This window comes from Rhinoraja longicauda, chromosome 4 (assembly GCF_053455715.1).
Source record: "Rhinoraja longicauda isolate Sanriku21f chromosome 4, sRhiLon1.1, whole genome shotgun sequence".
NCBI classification, from domain to species: domain Eukaryota; kingdom Metazoa; phylum Chordata; class Chondrichthyes; order Rajiformes; family Arhynchobatidae; genus Rhinoraja; species Rhinoraja longicauda.
This window is the reverse complement of record NC_135956.1, coordinates 53,311,029-53,329,183: the sequence shown is the minus strand read 5'-3', so window position 1 is coordinate 53,329,183 and position 18,155 is coordinate 53,311,029. Positions and strand designations below refer to the sequence as shown.

Here is an 18,155-nt window from a genome sequence, read left to right as displayed (position 1 = left end):
TACTAAAATTAAGAAAAGGCATTTGAAGATACCAGATAATAGTTTTGTTTAACCAATTTATTTACCGTCAGGACATTTGACAGGTAGATTGGAGGCGACAGCTTGACGGTCAGGTAAGCGTGGGAATTTTGCGATGTTTTCAAAGACGGTGTAATCTCTTAGCCAGGTGCTAGTTTCACAAAAGAAGTAACTTGTATCGACCTGACTCGGCATTGTCGTGGTCATTGTCGAAGACATTGTCGTAGGTTAAAAAAAAATTTGCGATCTGCTACGACTTTGACAGACGCCGGCAGTCGCCTTAAAAATCGCACAACTGGGACAGGCCCTTAAGGCAAAGCCATAAAACTAAGATCTGTATTCATTATATTTCACACCCAAGGAATGTAATAATAGAATAATATCAAGCCCCAATAAAAATTGCTTGTTGGAACTTGGAATGCAATGTCACTTGGGGGGGTGGGAAAGAGGGCAGGTATACCCACTACATTAAAGATGTATTTGCGCAAGCACTCGAGTTGCCAAAGCATGAAAGCCATGGTCCTAGTGATGGAAGTAGAACTTTAGCACCATGCGCAGAGTTTGTCAGAGGCCTCATTTGACTTTGACTCCAGTCCATAGCTGAAATGTTCTTCAATAGAATAAGGGGGAGGCCATTTGGGACTGAGATAAGGAAAAACTTTTTCACCCAGAGAGTTATGAATCTGTGGAATTCTCTGCCACAGAAGGCAGTGGAGACCAATTCACTGGATGTTTTCAAGATAGAGTTAATAAACATAGCTCTTCGGGCTAACGGAATCAAGGGGTATGGGGAGAAAGAAGGAATGGGGTACTGATTTAGGATGATCAGCCATGATCATATTGAATGGTGGTGCTGGCTTGGGGACAAATGGCCTCCTCCAACACCTATTTTCTATGTTTCTAGAATAGTGGGGGAAAGTACGAAGCCTGGTAAGTCATGAACGATATTGGACTAAATTAAAAACGTCATGCTGTGGTAGTTTTGCTGCAGCAATACCACAATTCCTCACATTCTAATCATCCAAATTATTATAGCGTTATGGTAGACTGAGACACTTCTCTCACCCCCAAGGAGAGCCGGAAAAAATAATTAGATGGTAGTCTTTGCCCACCGTACAGATCCTCTTGTTTATTGGCGAAGAGCAGGACTACAAGATAATCCCTCTTTCGAACCGCAATCTCCTGGCATTTCAAAACCCAGTCCTCATTTTATGGAATCAAATTAAAGTCATAGCTCTCAAGTTAATTTAAATGCACAGAAATAACTCAAAATACATTCAATTACTAACAATGATGGTTAACTGCAAAGAAAAATGTACTAGAACACACAGTTCTCAGAAGATGCTGTTCTGTACCTGTGTAATGGGGCAAATGAAATTCCTTTGGCTCTGGGTCACTGCAATGTCTTCGTCAATCTCATTGGCTGAAGTGCTCTCATTCTGTGATCCTGCACCAACTGGAAATCCAAGAACATTCTGAATAAGCCAGGTTTCCCAATTAGATACATCTTAGTTCAAATATTTGTTTATTGTTCAGAGCTTTACTTTGAACATTAAAACAACACACTGTTGCTACAATCAGCTTCACTGTTATGACTGCAATACATGAATCTATCTATTCATTCGCGTCTGCTTAGTCAAAATTATTTAAGGAAACACATGCAGATATTTAATTCATCTAACCAACATTCATAAAGCAAGTATAAAGTGTAATAGTGCATAAAACAAAATCAAAAGTCATGCAAATCTCTTTATATAAACAATTACGTGGGTTCTAATTCAGCTACAAAGTACAAAACCTTTAATGGGATATTTTACAGTCACACTCAAGCAAATGGCAATAAAATACAGCTATAAAAAGTAACATTCAGATAGTTATTCAACACAGTATGCCTAACTATCATAAAATAAATGTAGTTAATTTATAAAAAGGCAATACCATACCAAAAAAATTGGAATTAAACGAAGATATAATCTAGGATGGTGGGGAAGAAATAATGTATGTTCAGCTGTTAAGACGGAATAGCAAACAAAATAAAATATAAATTTAGAGTGTAAACCAGATTTCATATCCTGGAAAAGGACTGTCATCTCTCAGGCATTGTTCATCTAAGTTCTTAGTTTTCTCCATCCACTGCTGAGTGACACACATTGGTGATGTAGTCACTGAACAAATTACTTTTTTTGACTACAACAGCACCAGATTATGCACTTTGAAAAATGTCTGTTTTACACTCAAGTATTTGTTATTTTGCATGCATTAAAAAAAAAGAAAGCTAATAATCAACAATAAAATGAACACCCCACATGATGTAATCCTAATGTACCAAGTACGCACAGCACCAAAATACAAGGCAGGTAAATGACGATAGCAACACATCCGTGTTCCAGTTGAAACCTTTTGATTCATGTCTCCTTGTTGACAAACCCATTGCTTACTTTGAGTAATAAATTAGTCATAAATTCAATATGAGACAGGAAAAATTATTCTCACAATAAGGTGAATTGCCCCAGGAAGTGCCCTATCCAATTTCCAAATGAGTTAGATTTCCACAAAAAACAGGCACTATTACATTAATACACTAACAAAATGACTTTTATGCATGATTTTCTAAAACAAAACGGGCAAAATTAATCCAATTCCTAGGCTATTATACCACTGTCAGGGTGACAATCAGGTTATTTGAGTCAGAGGGACATGGAGCTGTACAACAGAAAAACAGGCCCTTTGGATCACCTTGCCTATGCCGATCAAGTTGATGTATTGGCTAGTCCTATTTAGCTGCACTTGGCCCATAGCCCTCTAAACCCTTCCTATCCATATAACTGCCCAAATGCCTTTTAAATGTTGTAATTTTATCTGCTTCTTTTGCTTCCTCTGACAGCTCATTCGAGATACAGACAATTTTTTCATACTGCTGGCATAATAGCGTAACTGGACAGGCTGGACAGAAAAAGATAAAAAAACAATTTTCACAAAAAGAAAAGAAAATTAGAAATATGATGGAAATTTGCAAGATTGAAAGTTTTTTCTTTCAGGGGCGAATTGCATTTTGAATCAATGCTATATGGTGAAACCCGGGCTTTAGCATTCAGATGACAAAAGCAATGGATATCAGAAATTGTTTCTCCCAAAAACTGTTGTAGCGAGATCATAAGTAATAGAATTTTATTCGGTTTTCAACATAGGTTTTAATGTTTGGGGAACCAACAAAAGTTTTGTCCACTAGCTATGACCTAGTTGAATGGCCTACTCCTGTGTTACCTCTCTGTGGACCAATTTGCAAATGAGAACAGGGAATTGATGCACACTTCCTGCCTCTTCACTTTTATCAGGGACTCTGAAAATCTTCAACCCCAAAACACATTACCTCTTCCCTGCTTCACCCAGAGCCAGACTTCGGTAAGACTGGAGTATGCATTCAGTTCACTTTCGTTTACATAGGTAGTGTGCGGAATTAATTGCACTTAAAAGCATACATGGTGCAAAGCTTGATTACAGGAATGGCCAATGAAAATATCTAGTGTAAAAACCCCAAAAATGGCAATACAAGTTTTAACTTTGTAGTTATGAACCAATTGTATCAATCAACCCCACACCATGAATGATACGTTGATTTATTTTTTGCCCGTGCAATGTAGGAGACAATACATTTTTTCCCATTCCTAATTGCCCCAAGACATTGAGCTCTCTGCCTGATTATTGAAGATAGCCCTATGATGATATGTTAACCAGGGAAGTCTGGGTGTTTTGTCCATCAGCCATGATAGAAGTCAATTGAAAAACTGTGGCTTTTCATGATATTGTCCATCTATGCAAGTCATAGAACGAGGCAATGGTATCAAAGTACATTGATGGATATCAATATTCTGTATGTATTATTTAATACAGATACAGTACGTTTCTGACCATAATCTCGTCGCAAAAGTCGCAATCAAAGTAGGACTGTGCCATGCCAGCTGTTGTAGCTTCACCCATGCAGGCAAACAATAGCTATTTTAATCAGACCCCGAATTCGATGTCCTGGCATCTTACCTGACATCTATCTAGTAGATAAATGCAAAGTCAAATAGTCTGGGATATTTTTGCTACTTTAAAGGGGCACTGTAAATAGGTTTGTTATGTCTTGCGATGGGTCCACATTTGGCTTTAACACATTAGAATGGAGAAACATTCACAGTTTAATCTCCAAAAGGTAGGTAAATTAGACTATAAGAAAATTGAATTTTGTTTATGGAGGCGCTGCAAAAAAAAAAGCCACCACAAAATTAATATTCTAAAGCAAAGTTATAAAGCAAATTTTACCCCGCTACATACAACAGTTTATTCATCTTTGTTTTACATTCCTTTGTATTCTAGTGATCCGATGCAATAAGACCATTTGAACAATTTATTCCATAACCAGGACAACAGCTGTTAAAGTTGCATGAAATACAAAGAGTTCTCTCTTTGTGAAGGCAAGACAGGTGCCCACTTACACTACCTGCAGCTTGTAAATAAGAAATACAAAGATGCTCATGAATTTTAACGTGCGACATAATGATTGGCAGAAATTGCTGGACCATAGATGGTGGGGAAAGGCAAGTTAACTAGTTTCAATGGTTAGTGGTGCTGTTTGTACGAAATGGCATTTAAAGACCAATAATAACCATGACCACTTATCTGAGATCATTTAATAACTTGTGGAACTGCACTAGATTTCAAGGATTCAACTCCTGATATTAATCACGGGGAGAATCTGTTGCCAATCCCTTCCGAATATGATTGGAAGGGGCCCTGGTCTCTGACTGAGGCAGGTTATGATCCATAATACAAATTGGAATAACACAAGTAATAAATTAGAGAACACTATTCGCAAGATGCAAGCAAATTGATTATGAAGTGTTTTCAATCTGAATCTATTGAACCATTTAAAAGTTACTTTGGAAATTGACAAGCAGAAAAAAAAAGTTGTCTTTGATTTTAAAAAATAGGGGAATAAAAAACCTGCTTCAATATAATCTCCCCACAGTATCCAGGCATCGATGTCTCTTGAGAACAGAACTTCTACTTAAATCATGGGTAATTTCACACCAGGTCATACCAAACCACTGGAGGTGTCAGGCAGGCTGCTGAAGGATTATCTGAGGTTTTCTGAAGGGAGATTTGGGGATATCTGGTCTTGGCCATAAGCAATACAGCCATTGGGATAGTGGCATAGTGGAGAGAGCAGTCAGCTCTGAAAGGGAAAGGAGCTACAGTAGGCAGATGGTTACACAGACAGTGAATACGTGTCTGGCAACTAGACTGCACTGTTTTATAGAGGGGAAAAGAAAGATGAAGGGGAGGAGGCAGCTGAAAAAGAGCTGACAAGAAGGGCAGAGTCTCGATGAGGAAGCTGATCTGAAAGGTAAAATAAATTGAGTGCAAAACACTATGGGAGGATGTTGGAGAGGAGGAACCCTGGAAGATGTTTTGGGGAGGCTGTGCAGATAAAGATAGGATTGGGGAAGAGGAGATTAAAGGACCAAGAGGATGAGTGAAGGGACAGTGAAGGATGTGGGCAACATACATAAGCATATGTACGGGAGTGTGCACATGGTCAGAGTGCATCTGCTAAGAGTGTGTATAACATCTCTGTGAGCACATGTACACGTGTAGATGCAAAGTCCACACAGCAGTGCCTGGTTTCCAATCAACTCAGACTGTGCCATCACCCAATGGGTTACGACATCAAGAACATGCATCAGTTCTTGCGCAACTGCCAGTCCATTTTAAAATAAATCATGCACGCATTCTTCAATACTCAGAAATGAAGTGGAAGCCAGTCAACTCCCAAGGGACTGCCTAAGAAGAGTCACTGAAATAAGATAGCAGCAGTAAATTAGCTTAAAGCCTGTAATTCAACAAACGTAAGTTAATCCTGCATCACAATGTCCATCCCATTTTTAAGGCATATCAAAATTAGCCCATACAAAAATGGAGACACAAAAGGCAGCAGATGCTGCAATCTGGAGCAACAAACTATTTGTGTAGGAAGAACAACAAACGATTTGCTGCATGAAGTCAGCGCGTCAAGCAGCACCTGCAGAGAGGAAAAGAATGCCCACGCTTCAGATCAAAACCTTGCATCAGTGCACGAGTGGAAGGGGGAGATTGCCTGCAAAAGGAGTGGAGGAGTGCTGAGACAGAAACAAGAAGTAATTGGTATGGCAGTAGAGAGATGAAGGATGACTAGCAGATGCAGCCTGAAATAGGAGGGGGAGTGATGGAGTGGGCCCACTCCACGACCCCCCTTTCCCAGCCCCTCCACAACCCAACTCCATCTGTCCTTCACCCTTCATCCATCCACCTCTCACTTTTGCGTCACCACCCACCTCCCCTCTCCTCTTCTACTGGCAATCTCCCCTCTCAAGGTCCCGACGCAAAGTCCCCTCTCAAGGTCCCAACCATTCCTTTCTACCCACAGAAGTACTCGACTTGCCTTCTCCAGCCATTCAATTTGTTTGTAGCATATTTGTAGCTACATAAATCTTTCTAGCTTAGCTGAATACAAGGTTTTTCTTTGAAAAATGCAGGAATCTAGTCTAATCAAAGTAAAATATAATGCTTGTGTGTTTAAGGATGGAAATGGAAGCAAAACTATTCAAATACATCTGTATATATTTATGTTCATTTTTGTAAAGTAAGTTTTGTGACAACAGAGACAAAGTAACAATGTTATTGTAACATTATACATATTCAAAATGTATCCAAACATTTACCAAGTAATATTCCTCAGAGAAATTAGCTCAGAAAGGGTTCTCCACATTATATGTCTCTTAATTGAACTGAAGCCATTCCTGTGATCTATCTGTTCTTATTTTATAATGCTGAAAAATGGTTAGTGGAGGTAATAACTATACTAACTTCTGCATTTTGTTGTGTGAAGCAAACGTTTAGAAAGTCCCCAAGTAACCAAATTCCATACCCAACCTCAAATCTGGTACAGCTCTGTGTTCAACGTAGGTTATTTGATAGAGATTAGAGGCTATTTTCGGTAGTATGAATGTGCCAAGACCTGTTTTTCTGCCCTATGTGGCAATGTTTATGAAATTTCAAAGAGTAAATGAATGTAGATTGTCATTTGAAAGGAATGCTGTGTTGCAAATTCTGTTGACTGATATTTCATGATTTCATGATATTTTGTCTTTTTAATACTGTAAGGGTTTACAAAACAGATTTAATGAAAGGGCGTTTATTTGAAAAGAACATTTACACACCAATATAGACTTATTTGATCCATTGTTGATTATTGGGAATGTCATTCACAACAGAAACTGTATTAAATGGGTAGTTATACCAGATTTACAAAAACTATTATGACAGTATTCATCTTATCCACTTAAAAGCTCTCTGGTCTACTTATAATTCTAGCTAAGCGATAATGCAAGGGAATCAAGTGAAACATGAAAATTGACACAAAATGCTGGAGTAACTCAGGCAGCATTTCTGGAGAAAAGGAATAGGTAACATTTCAGGTCGAGACCCTTTTTCAGACTCAGTGTCAAGTGAAACAAGTGAAACATTATGTTATTTCTTAGCTGTTCTGGCTCGGAAATACCATATTAAACTTTTTTTTGTGAAGGATTTTGAACAAAACTTCAAAAAAAGAAAAAGAATACAAATATGAAGAGGGGAAATCCTCTTGTTAAATTGTGCATTTTGCTTATGGTTGTTGCATACAGGATGAAAGCTCACTGCTGACTTGCAGTTTCCATCTTGTGTTAGAAGTACAGGAAATATGACAAAATGAAGTTATCATTTCAATTAATTTCACCAAGAATCAAAGTTCACAAGGTTAATTCCCGGGATGGCGGGACTGTCATATGTTGAAAGAATGGAGCGACTGGGCTTGTATACACTGGAATTTAGAAAGATGAGAGGGGATCTTATTGAAACATATAAGATTATTAAGGGATTGGATACGCAAGAGGCAGGAAACATGTTCCGAATGTTGGGGGGTCCAGAACCAGAGCCCACAGTTTAAGAATAAGCAGTAGGCCATTTAGAACGGAGATGAGGAAGAACTTTTTCACCCAGAGAGTTGTGAATCTGTGGAATTCTCTGCCTCAGAAGGCAGTGGAGGCCAATTCTCCAGATGCTTTCAAGAGAGAGTTAGATAGAGCTCTTAAAGATAGCGGAGTCAAGGGATAAGGGGAAAAGCCAGGAACAGGGTACAGATTGTGGATGATCAGCCATGATGACAGTGAATGGCGGTGCAAGCGTGAACGGCCGAATGGCGTACTCGTGCACCTATATTCTATTCACACCATAAAGCTCATGAAGGCTTCTCCCCGACATACAATTTCTCAGGTGTATTCAGCAAAATCACTTGCCTCGCTGAAAAGCACATCTTTTTGCAATGAATTTTTTTAAATGTTTATAACCCTCGGATCAAAACACTGGAGATGCTGCAAAACTGATATAAACAAAAAAAATCTGGAAATTCTCAGCGGAATTTTGGAGAACAAAACAGAGTAGCATATCAGGTCAGTTATCTTCCACAAATGTAACATATCCAAGTCTGATGTGTTAATTGTTTCTCTCTCCCAACACTGCTCGACTTGCTGATTATTTATCAATTTTGGAAGGCTTATTATTTAGATATCATCTTGCTTCCATTACCAGAACTTGCTTTTGCATTGTTTGTTGAAGGGCTCAAGCCAGAGTCCATACATGTTAATGCAGACATGAAAGAGTTAGCATCTTTCAGTCAAGACTTTAAACTGAGACATTATTGTCTGCCTGCCTTGTCTTCAATCCCCCAATTTTAGTCTTTTGAATATCTTCCACTACTTTCTTCCTACCAATGGTGACAATTAATTTATCGGCCTTGATATCAAATTCTGGAATGGTCTCTGAATCCTTTCAGCTTCTTCTCTATTAAAATGCCCTTTTCCATCCATCTGTTTGACTAAGCACTCTTTCAGCTCAGCATTGCTTTTTTGCATACTTTTTTGTATACCACTTTGTAATCTTTTTGCCATTATTACAAGTAGAAACATGTTATTCTGGCATTCTGTGTCCAGCAACTCTCAAAATCCAGCTTGTTTTGAATCTGTAAAGTTATCGAATTCTAACTAAGAACTAACATCTGATCTAAGATCTGTACTAATCTGTAGTTAATTAATCTAAAAGTGCAACTTTTACATTCTCCACCAGTGGCATTTCTGACTTAAGGAAACTTCAGGTTACGGATAGTTCTCAGAACACTTATGTAACCTGGTGGGTGTCTAAAAATAACAGCTCTCTTGCTCAAAAGAAAATGATTGAGGTCAATATCTATGGTTTTGCACTAGTCACGTACTAAGGGTACAAAACTCGAGTGTTTCAACCTGTAGCAGGTTACATTAATGTATTAAATACATTAGTGCTGTAACCTCCATACTCAGACAATATCCAGGTCACAATCTGAAGCACAGGACAGTTTCCTTCAACCAATATCACCAAAGCTGAATACATATTTAGTTCTTTCATTTACTGTGATGGAATCCTGCTTTGTATAAATTGGATGTCATATTTGTGTTCAAACAGCAACATATGAGCACATGCACGAGGAACAGGAGACCACTTTGTTCCTCATTTGTGTTGTCATTCAATAAGATCATGGCTAATCTTATTGTAACTTCAACTCCATTCCTGTCTGCCCATAGTAATTTTTCAAAAAGTATCTATATACCTCCACCTTAAAAATAATCAAAGATTCTGCTTCTGCTGCCCTTTGACAAAGCGTTCCAAAGAAACATATTCCTTTGAGAGAAACAATTTCAGCAACGAAATCAGCAACTTAAAGGGGCATCCCCTCATTTTTAAACAGTGACCTTACCAGACTATACTTCAGTAATTAATTGCTTGCAAAAGAATTAAGATCACTTCAGAATTTGCAAATAACCACATAAAATAAATGTGCTGTTTTTAAAGTTAAATCGTATAAAATGTGAGAGCTCTCTTGCTCAAAAGAAAATGATTGAGGTCAATATCTATGGTTTTGCACTAGTCATGCACTAAAGGTACAAAACTCGAGTGTTTCAACCTGTGGCAGGTTACATTAATGTATTAAATACATTAGTGCTGTAACCTCCATACTCAGACAATATCCAGGTCACAATCTGAAGCGCAGGACAGTTTACACAGGACAGGACACATCATTATCTATATCAAATAATTTAGATGGAATAATACACGTAATCATTAAATATATTGTGTGTCAAAATAGACTTCCTTAGAAGGATAACCTTAGAAGGACAAGATTATAGGTAGTTTTCTTTCATATCTTTTGAGAACATATGACTATTCCAAAGTTATTCATGAGACTAAATTAATGAATGATTCATATTCTCAACAGCCGCAGAGCAGACTAATCAATAAGGCACAGAGAAAATGTTATTACATCCTGCTAAAGAAATGAACTAGCGCCTTTGTGATCTGCTATGACAACTACTAAAATGTTTCTACACACGCTCAAATTAGAAAACATTACACAAAATTTAATTTTCCAAGCTTACATCGGTAATCTTTTCAGATTTCATGTTAAGCATGTTATTGTGTCTGACTAAAAGCCTAACTAACACTTCTGCTTCTCAAGAGATAGCAAACCAATCTCACTTCCTCCATGCATCGTAAACTGAGAATATGAATCATTCTATTTTCTCCAAAATTTATTATTTTGACCTTTCTACTTCACCTGCTGCCTCAAGTCATTGATCTTCCATTGCTGCTCTGAGCTGGCTGGTGGAAATGTGTAAACAACTTAGGTAAGACTCAGATTCTTATTTTTCCCCATTCATCTTTTTGTTCTGTCTTATTCTGCCCCAAACAGTAGCCTCGACATAGGGTGCAAGTCGAATCAGGAGCTAAAATTGGCATGTCGCAAATGTGATGCTAAGGTGGTTATGGGAGATTTCAACATGCAGATAGATTGGGAAAATCAGGTTGGTAATGGACCCCAGGAATGAGAGTTTATGGAGTGCCTCCGAGATAGATTCTTAGAACAGCTTGTACTGGAGCCAACCAGGGAGAAGGCAATTCTGGATTTAGTGTTGTGTAATGAACCTGATCTGATAAGGGGACTCGAGGTAAAAGAGCCATTAGGAGGCAGTGACCACAATATGATAAGTTTTACTCCACAAATTGAGAGGGAGAAGGAAAAATCGGAAGTGTTAGTATTACAGTATAGCAAAGGGGATTACAGAGGCATGGGGCAGGAGCTGGCCAGAATTGACTAGAAGGAGGCCCTAGCAGGGAAGACGGTGGAACAGCAATGGCAGGTATTCCTGGGAATAATGCAGAAGTTGCAGGATCAATTTATCCCAAAGAGGAGGAAAGATTCTAAGGGGAGTAAGAGGCACCCGTGGCTGACAAGGGAAGTCAAGGACAGCATAAAAATAAAAGAGAAGTATAACATAACAAGGAAAAGTGGGAAGCCAGAGGATTGGGACTCTTTTAAAGAGCAACAGAAGATAACTAAAAAGGCAATACGGGGAGAAAAGATGAGGTACGAGGGTAAACTAGCCAATAATATAAAGGAGGATAGTAAAAGCTTTTTTAGGTATGTGAAGAGGAAAAAAATAGTCACAGCAAATGTGAGTCCCTTGAAGACAGAAGCAGGGGAATTTATTATGGGGAACAAGGAAATGGCAGACGAGTTGAACCGGTACTTTGGATCTGTCTTCACTAAGGTGGATACAAACAATCTCCCAGATGTTCTAGTGGCCAGAGATCCTAGGGTGACGGAGGAACTGGAGGAAATCCACATTAGGCAGGAAAAAGTTTTGGGTAGACTGATGGGACTGATGGCTGATTAAATCCCCAGGGCCCCCTGATGGTCTGCATCCCAGGGTACTTAAGGAGGTGGCTCTAGAAATTGTGGACACATTGGTGATCATTTTCCAGTGTTCTATAGATTCAGGGTCAGTTCCTGTGGATTGGAGGGTAGCTAATGTTATCCCACTTTTTAAGAAAGGAGGGAGAGAGAAAACGGGAAATTATAGACCAGTTAGTCTGACATCAGTGGTGAGGAAGATGCTGGAGTCAATTACAAAAGACGAAATTGCGGAGCATTTGGATAGCAGTAACAGGATCGTTCCGAGTCAGCATGGATTTACGAAGGGGAAATCATGCTTGACTAATCTACTGGAATTTTTTGAGGATGAAACTAGGAAAATTGACAGGGGAGAGCCGGTGGATGTGGTGTACCTCGACTTTCAGAAAGCCTTCGACAAGGTCCCACATAGGAGATTGGTGGGCAAAATTAGAGCACATGGTATTAGAGGTAAGGTACTGACATGGATAGAAAATTGGTTGACAGACAGAAAGCAAAGAGTGGGGATAAATGGGTCCCTTTCAGAATGGCAGACAGTGACTAGTGGGGTACCGCAAGGTTCGGTGCTGGGACCGCAGCTATTTACAATATACATCAATGGCTTGGATGAAGGGATTAAAAGTACCATTAGCAAATTTGCAGATGATACAAAGCTGGGTGACAGTGTGAACTGTGAGGAAGATGCTATGAGGTTGCAGGGTGACTTGGACAGGTTGTGTGAGTGGGCGGATGCATGGCAGATGCAGTTTCATGTGAATAAGTGTGAGGTTATCCACTTTGGTGGTAAGAATAGGAAGGCAGATTATTATCTGAATGGTGTCAAGTTAGGAAAAGGGGATGTACAACGAGATCTGGGTGTCCGAGTGCATCAGTCACTGAAAGGAAGCATGCAGGTACAGCAGGCAGTGAAGAAAGCCAATGGAATGTTGGCCTTCATAACAAGAGGAGTTGAGTATAGGAGCAAAGAGGTCCTTCTGCAGTTGTACATGGCCCTAGTGAGACCGCACCTGGAGTACTGTGTGCAGTTTTGGTCTCCAAATTTGAGGAAGGATATTCTTGCTATTGAGGGCGTGCAGCATAGGTTTACAAGGTTAATTCCCGGAATGGCGGGACTGTCGTATGTTGAAACACGGGAGCGACTAGGCTTGTATACACTGGAATTTAGAAGGATGAGAGGGGATCTTATCGAAACGTATAAGATTATTAAGGGGTTGGACACGTTAGAGGCAGGAAACATGTTCCCAATGTTGGGGGAGTCTAGAACTAGGGGCCACAGTTTAAGAATAAGGGGTAGGATCACTTAGAACGGAGATGAGGAAAAACTTTTTCAGTCAGAGAGTTGTGAATCTGTGGAATTCTCTGCCTCAGAAGGCAGTGGAGGCCAATTCTCTGAATGCATTCAAGAGAGACATAGATGGAGGTCTTAAGGATAGCGGAGTCAGGGGGTATGGGGAGAAGGCAGGAACGGGGTACTGATTGAGAATGATCAGCCATGATCACATTGAATGGCGGTGCTGGCTCGAAGGGCCGAGTGGCCTCCTCCTGCACCTATTGTCTATTGTCTATTATTCTTTGTGTAAAAGATTGTGTAATATGTACCATGCAGGACATATGTGGCACAACGTGTTGCATTTGCTTTCATGCACAAAAACTTCAAGATAATGGAACTGTGTATATAAAGAAATCGAAAATAGTGATGATGTGCAGAAAGTTGCTCAGAGCTAGTTCAGACAGCAATACAATCATGTGGGACCATATTATATTGACTATGATTAACTGATCATTCTTGCAGATTAGCTTAGGAAGTTCGGCATGTTTCCATCAACTTCTACAGATGCACGGTAGAAAGCATTTAATCGGGATCCATCACAGCATGGTTTGGGAACAGCTCCATCCAAGACCACAAGAAATTGCAGAGAATTGTGGACGCAGCCCATACCATCACACAAACCAATCCATTGAGTCCATTATCCTCACGATGCCTCGGCAAGGCCACCACCATAATCAAAGATAAGTCGCAAACTGGCCACACTCTTCTCCCCTCTCCCATCGGGCAAAAGGTACAGAAAACACACACCTCCAGATTCAGGGACAGTTTCTTCCCAGCTGTTATCAGGAAACTGAACCTCCTACCAAAACTAGAGAGCAGTCTTGAACTACAATCCACCACATTGGAGACCCTCGGATTATCTTTGATCGGACTTTACCGGCTTTATCTAGCACTGAACGTTACACATGTATTCTCTTTATCATGTACACTGTGAATATCTCGATTGTAATCATGTATAGTCATTCCGCTGTCTAGTTAGCGCACAACAAAATCTTTTCACTGTGCCTCAGTACATGTGACAATAAACTAAACTCAAACTCAAATGGTACTACTCCATGCAAGGTCTTTAATTTCCTTCAGTTTCTTTCATAGATAACTGTTTATTGAGCAATTAACTTGATGTTACTGCCAACGCTTAAATTGGTATTTGGAGCAGAATCCCATAAATCCAATTGTGAAATAACCTTATTACATATTTTGCAATATGCAGTATTGTTTTTCACATTAACTTATTCATTTTAATTTCAGCGAGTGAATACCTTTATCTTTCAATCGTTCTTCCCACTGTTTTATAAAAATCAAGTCACAGTCCGGCTTTTCAGAAGTCTACAGTAATACAAGTGAGTTATTATTACAATGTTTATGGTCAGGAGGCATTGCTCTTTAAAGTTGAGATATGGTTCCGATAGTTTTGATGCAATTTGCTATGGAAGTGCAAGGGTCCGTGGGTGCATAGGCTGCAAGTCATAAACAGATAGGTCATTGTTCTTTGAGAACAGAGGCTATTGCTTGCTTATTCCTTTTTGAAAATAATTTAAGGTGGCAACAGAGTGATTTTATTCAAGATTCAAGATAGCTTTATTTGTCATCCAATATTGGACGAAATTCAGTCACCCACAGTCCAACAATAAAAGCATTAAATAGGCATTAAAATTACATAACCCCAAAAACACACAAAAAAAGAAACATCCATCAAAGAAACATCCATCACAGTGAGTCTCCTCCAGTCCTCTCCTCACTGTGATGGAAGGCCACAATGTATTTTCCCTTCTCCTGCTGTCCTCTCCCGCGGTCAGGTTGTTGTGGTTGCAGGCCGCGCCGGACGGTCCGCAGCTGCCCGAGCCTAAGGCGAGTCGCAGCCGCTCCCGCAGCCTCCGAAGACGGCCGGCTCCGCTGATGATAAGTCCGATCCGGGCGGGCGAACACGCTGCCGCTGTTGCTGCACGTCGGGGCGGTCGTGGCTCCCGACATTGAAGCCCCCGCCCAGCAGAGAAACATCCCGCGGCATATTTTAGGCCGCGCCGGACGGTGAAATGTCCGCGATCCAAGCCCCGCGATCCGGGGCGGGCGAACACGCTGCCGCTGCCGGAGCTCCCAATGTCGGCATCCACGCGGCCCGAGCCTAAGGCGAGTCGCAGCCGCTCCCGCAGCCTCCGAGGACGGCCGGCTCCGGTGATGGTAAGTCCGATCCGCGGGCTCTGCGAACCAGAGCCCTGGAGGCCGCCAGCTCCAGGAGTTGGGCCGATGGTAGGCCGCAGCACGAACGGAGACAACACCCAGAAAACAAAGGTCGGGTCTCCGTTCGGAAGGGACACCTATTTACAATTTTACAGTTCCCCCCCTCCCCACCCCACATACACACATAGTACACAAACTCAAAAACACCACATCACAACTACAATTAAGACAAGAAAACAACAAAAACACAAAGACAAATGGACCGCAGGTAAGCCGCAGCTGCTAGGGCAGCGCCGCCATTGTGCTTCTTTCACATTTATTGCCCAAAGAAAGAGAACTTACATGAACAGTTGGAGTATTGATATCTGAGGGGCTGTCATTATTCATTCTTATTTTGGAAAGAGCGCATCACTAATCTATCTACTAATTCCAAGCATTACATTTTAAATGGAGATGGTACAGAGCATACAGATCAGTCAGACAATGGATTTATTGTTCCGAGTCAGGAGAAAGGTCAACTGGACTTTAGGTTTAACAAAAATGCTGGATCCTGGTTAAATCACATACTTATGTTCAGAAAAGGCCATTCAGCCATTCTAGATTCATCTCATCAGAATATCAAAATGCCCCACCTACACTTAAGTAACTCCATGATACATACCTTTGTTGATCTATTCAAAAGTCATGGATCGTCATGTTCAAAACCTGATGAGAAATTTGAATCTGATAGAAGTACTAAGTATGCCTTTTACTAGCTTGAGCCCATGCATCCTGGACATATATCTCAATTTAATATGCAGTTACCTGGAATCATTTTGTTTTTCACAATTGAAATTAAAATATTATAATTCTCTTCATCTGAAGTACAAAGAATGTGTGTTCCTGGAGACTTTAATCATACATTTACAGTGCCCTCCATAATATTTGGGACAAAGACCCATCATTTATTTATTTGCCTCTGTACTCCACAATTTGAGATTTGTAATAGAAAAAAATCACATGTGGTTATAGTGCACATTGTCAGATTTTAATAAAGGCAATTTTAATACATTTTGGTTTCACCATGTAGAAATTACAGCAGTGTTTATACATAGTCCAGGGCACCATAATGTTTGGGGCACAGCAATGTCATGTAAATGAAAGGATTCATGTTTACTATTTTGTTGCATATCCTTTGCATGCAATGACTGCTTGAGATCTGCGATTCAGACATCACCAGTTGCTCGGTGTCTTCTCTGATGATGCTCTGCCAGGCCTGTATTGCAGCCATCTTTAGCTTATGCTTGTTTTAGGGGCTAGTCCCCTTCAGTTTTCTCTTGAGCATATAAAAGGCATGCTCAATTGGGTTCAAATCGGGTGATTGATGTGGCCACTCAAGAATTGAGCATTTTTTAGCTTTGCAAAACTCCTTTGTTGCTTTAGCAGTATGTTTGGGATCATTGACTTGCTGTCAAATGAACCGCCGGCCAATGAGTTTTGAGGCATTTGTTTGAACTTGAGCAGATAGGATGTATCTATACACTTCAGAATTCATTATACTACTACCATCAGCAGTTGTATCATCAATGAAGATACGTGAGCCAGTACCTTCAACAGCCATACATGCCCAGGCCATAACACCCCCATCACTGTGTTTCAACGATGAGGTGGTGTGCTTTGGATTTTGGCAAGTTCCTTCTCTCCTCCATACTTTGCTCTGGTCATCATTCTGACATGTTAATCTTCGTCTCATCTGTCCACAAGACCTTTTTCCAGAACTGTGGTTGCTCTTTTAAGTACTTCTTGGCCAACTGTAACGCGGCCATCCTATTTTTGCGGCTAACCAGTGGTTTGCACCTTGCAGTGTAGCCTCTGTATTTCTGATCATGAAGTCTTCCGCGGACAATGGTCATTGACAATTCCACACCTGACTCCTGAAGAGTGTTTCTGATCTGTTGGGCAGGTGTTTGGGGATTTTTCTTTATTACAGAGAGAATTCTTCCGTCATCAGCTGTGGAGGTCTTCCTTGGCCTGCCAGTCTCTATGCGATTAGTAAGCTCACCAGTGATCTCTTTCTTCTTAATGATGTTCCAAACTGTTCATTTTGGTAAGCCTAAGGCTTGGCTGATGTCTCTAACAGTTTTATTCTTGTTTCTCAGTCTCATAATGGCTTCTTTGACTTCCATAGGCACAACTTTGGTCCTCGTGTTAATAAACAGCAATATAAGTTTCCAAAGGTGATGGAAAGACTGGAGGAAAGACTGGGTGTTGAGAGCTCTCTTATACCTGCATTAAGGAGGCAATTAAACACACCTGAGCAATTACAAACGCCTGTAAAGCCTTGTGTCCCAAACATTATGGTGCCCTGAAATCGGGGGACTATGTATAAACACAGCTGTAATTTCTACATGGTGAAACTAAAATGTATAAAAATGGCGTTTAATAAAATCTGACAATGTGCACTTTAACCACATGTGATTTTTTTCTATTACAAATCTCAAATTGTGGAGTACAGAGGCAAATAAATAAATAAATGATGGGTCTTTTTCCAAACATTATAGAGGGCACTGTAGTTCTGAAATGCTATCCCTGTTTTGAAACCTTGAAAGTCAGTTTCCTGGCATGATAACTCGACACACTATTCAACGTGTGGTTTTATCAAACCACTGAAGGGGGAGAAAATTATTAAATGTTCTATTTCTAGGCAGCTTTTTTTAGCAGTCTCTGCTGGAAATAGTATTTGGCTTGACTGTGATGTCCATGCCTCGGACACTTGATATTTAGTTTAGTTTAGAGATAGAGTGCTGA

At 40.2% G+C, this 18,155-nt stretch overlaps 1 protein-coding gene across 3 annotated transcripts in view; it reads right to left on the bottom strand.

The window, feature by feature from the left end:
* The window catches only part of nsmce2 (NSE2 SUMO ligase component of SMC5/6 complex), a 104,538-nt gene that overhangs the window by 9,841 nt on the left and 76,542 nt on the right, over positions 1 to 18,155 (bottom strand). For all 3 annotated transcript variants that reach the window (XM_078397741.1, XM_078397742.1, XM_078397744.1), the window contains one exon: positions 1,374 to 1,474. In XM_078397741.1, coding sequence (XP_078253867.1) covers positions 1,374 to 1,474 — 101 coding nt within the window. The remainder of the gene's footprint in view (positions 1 to 1,373; positions 1,475 to 18,155) is intronic.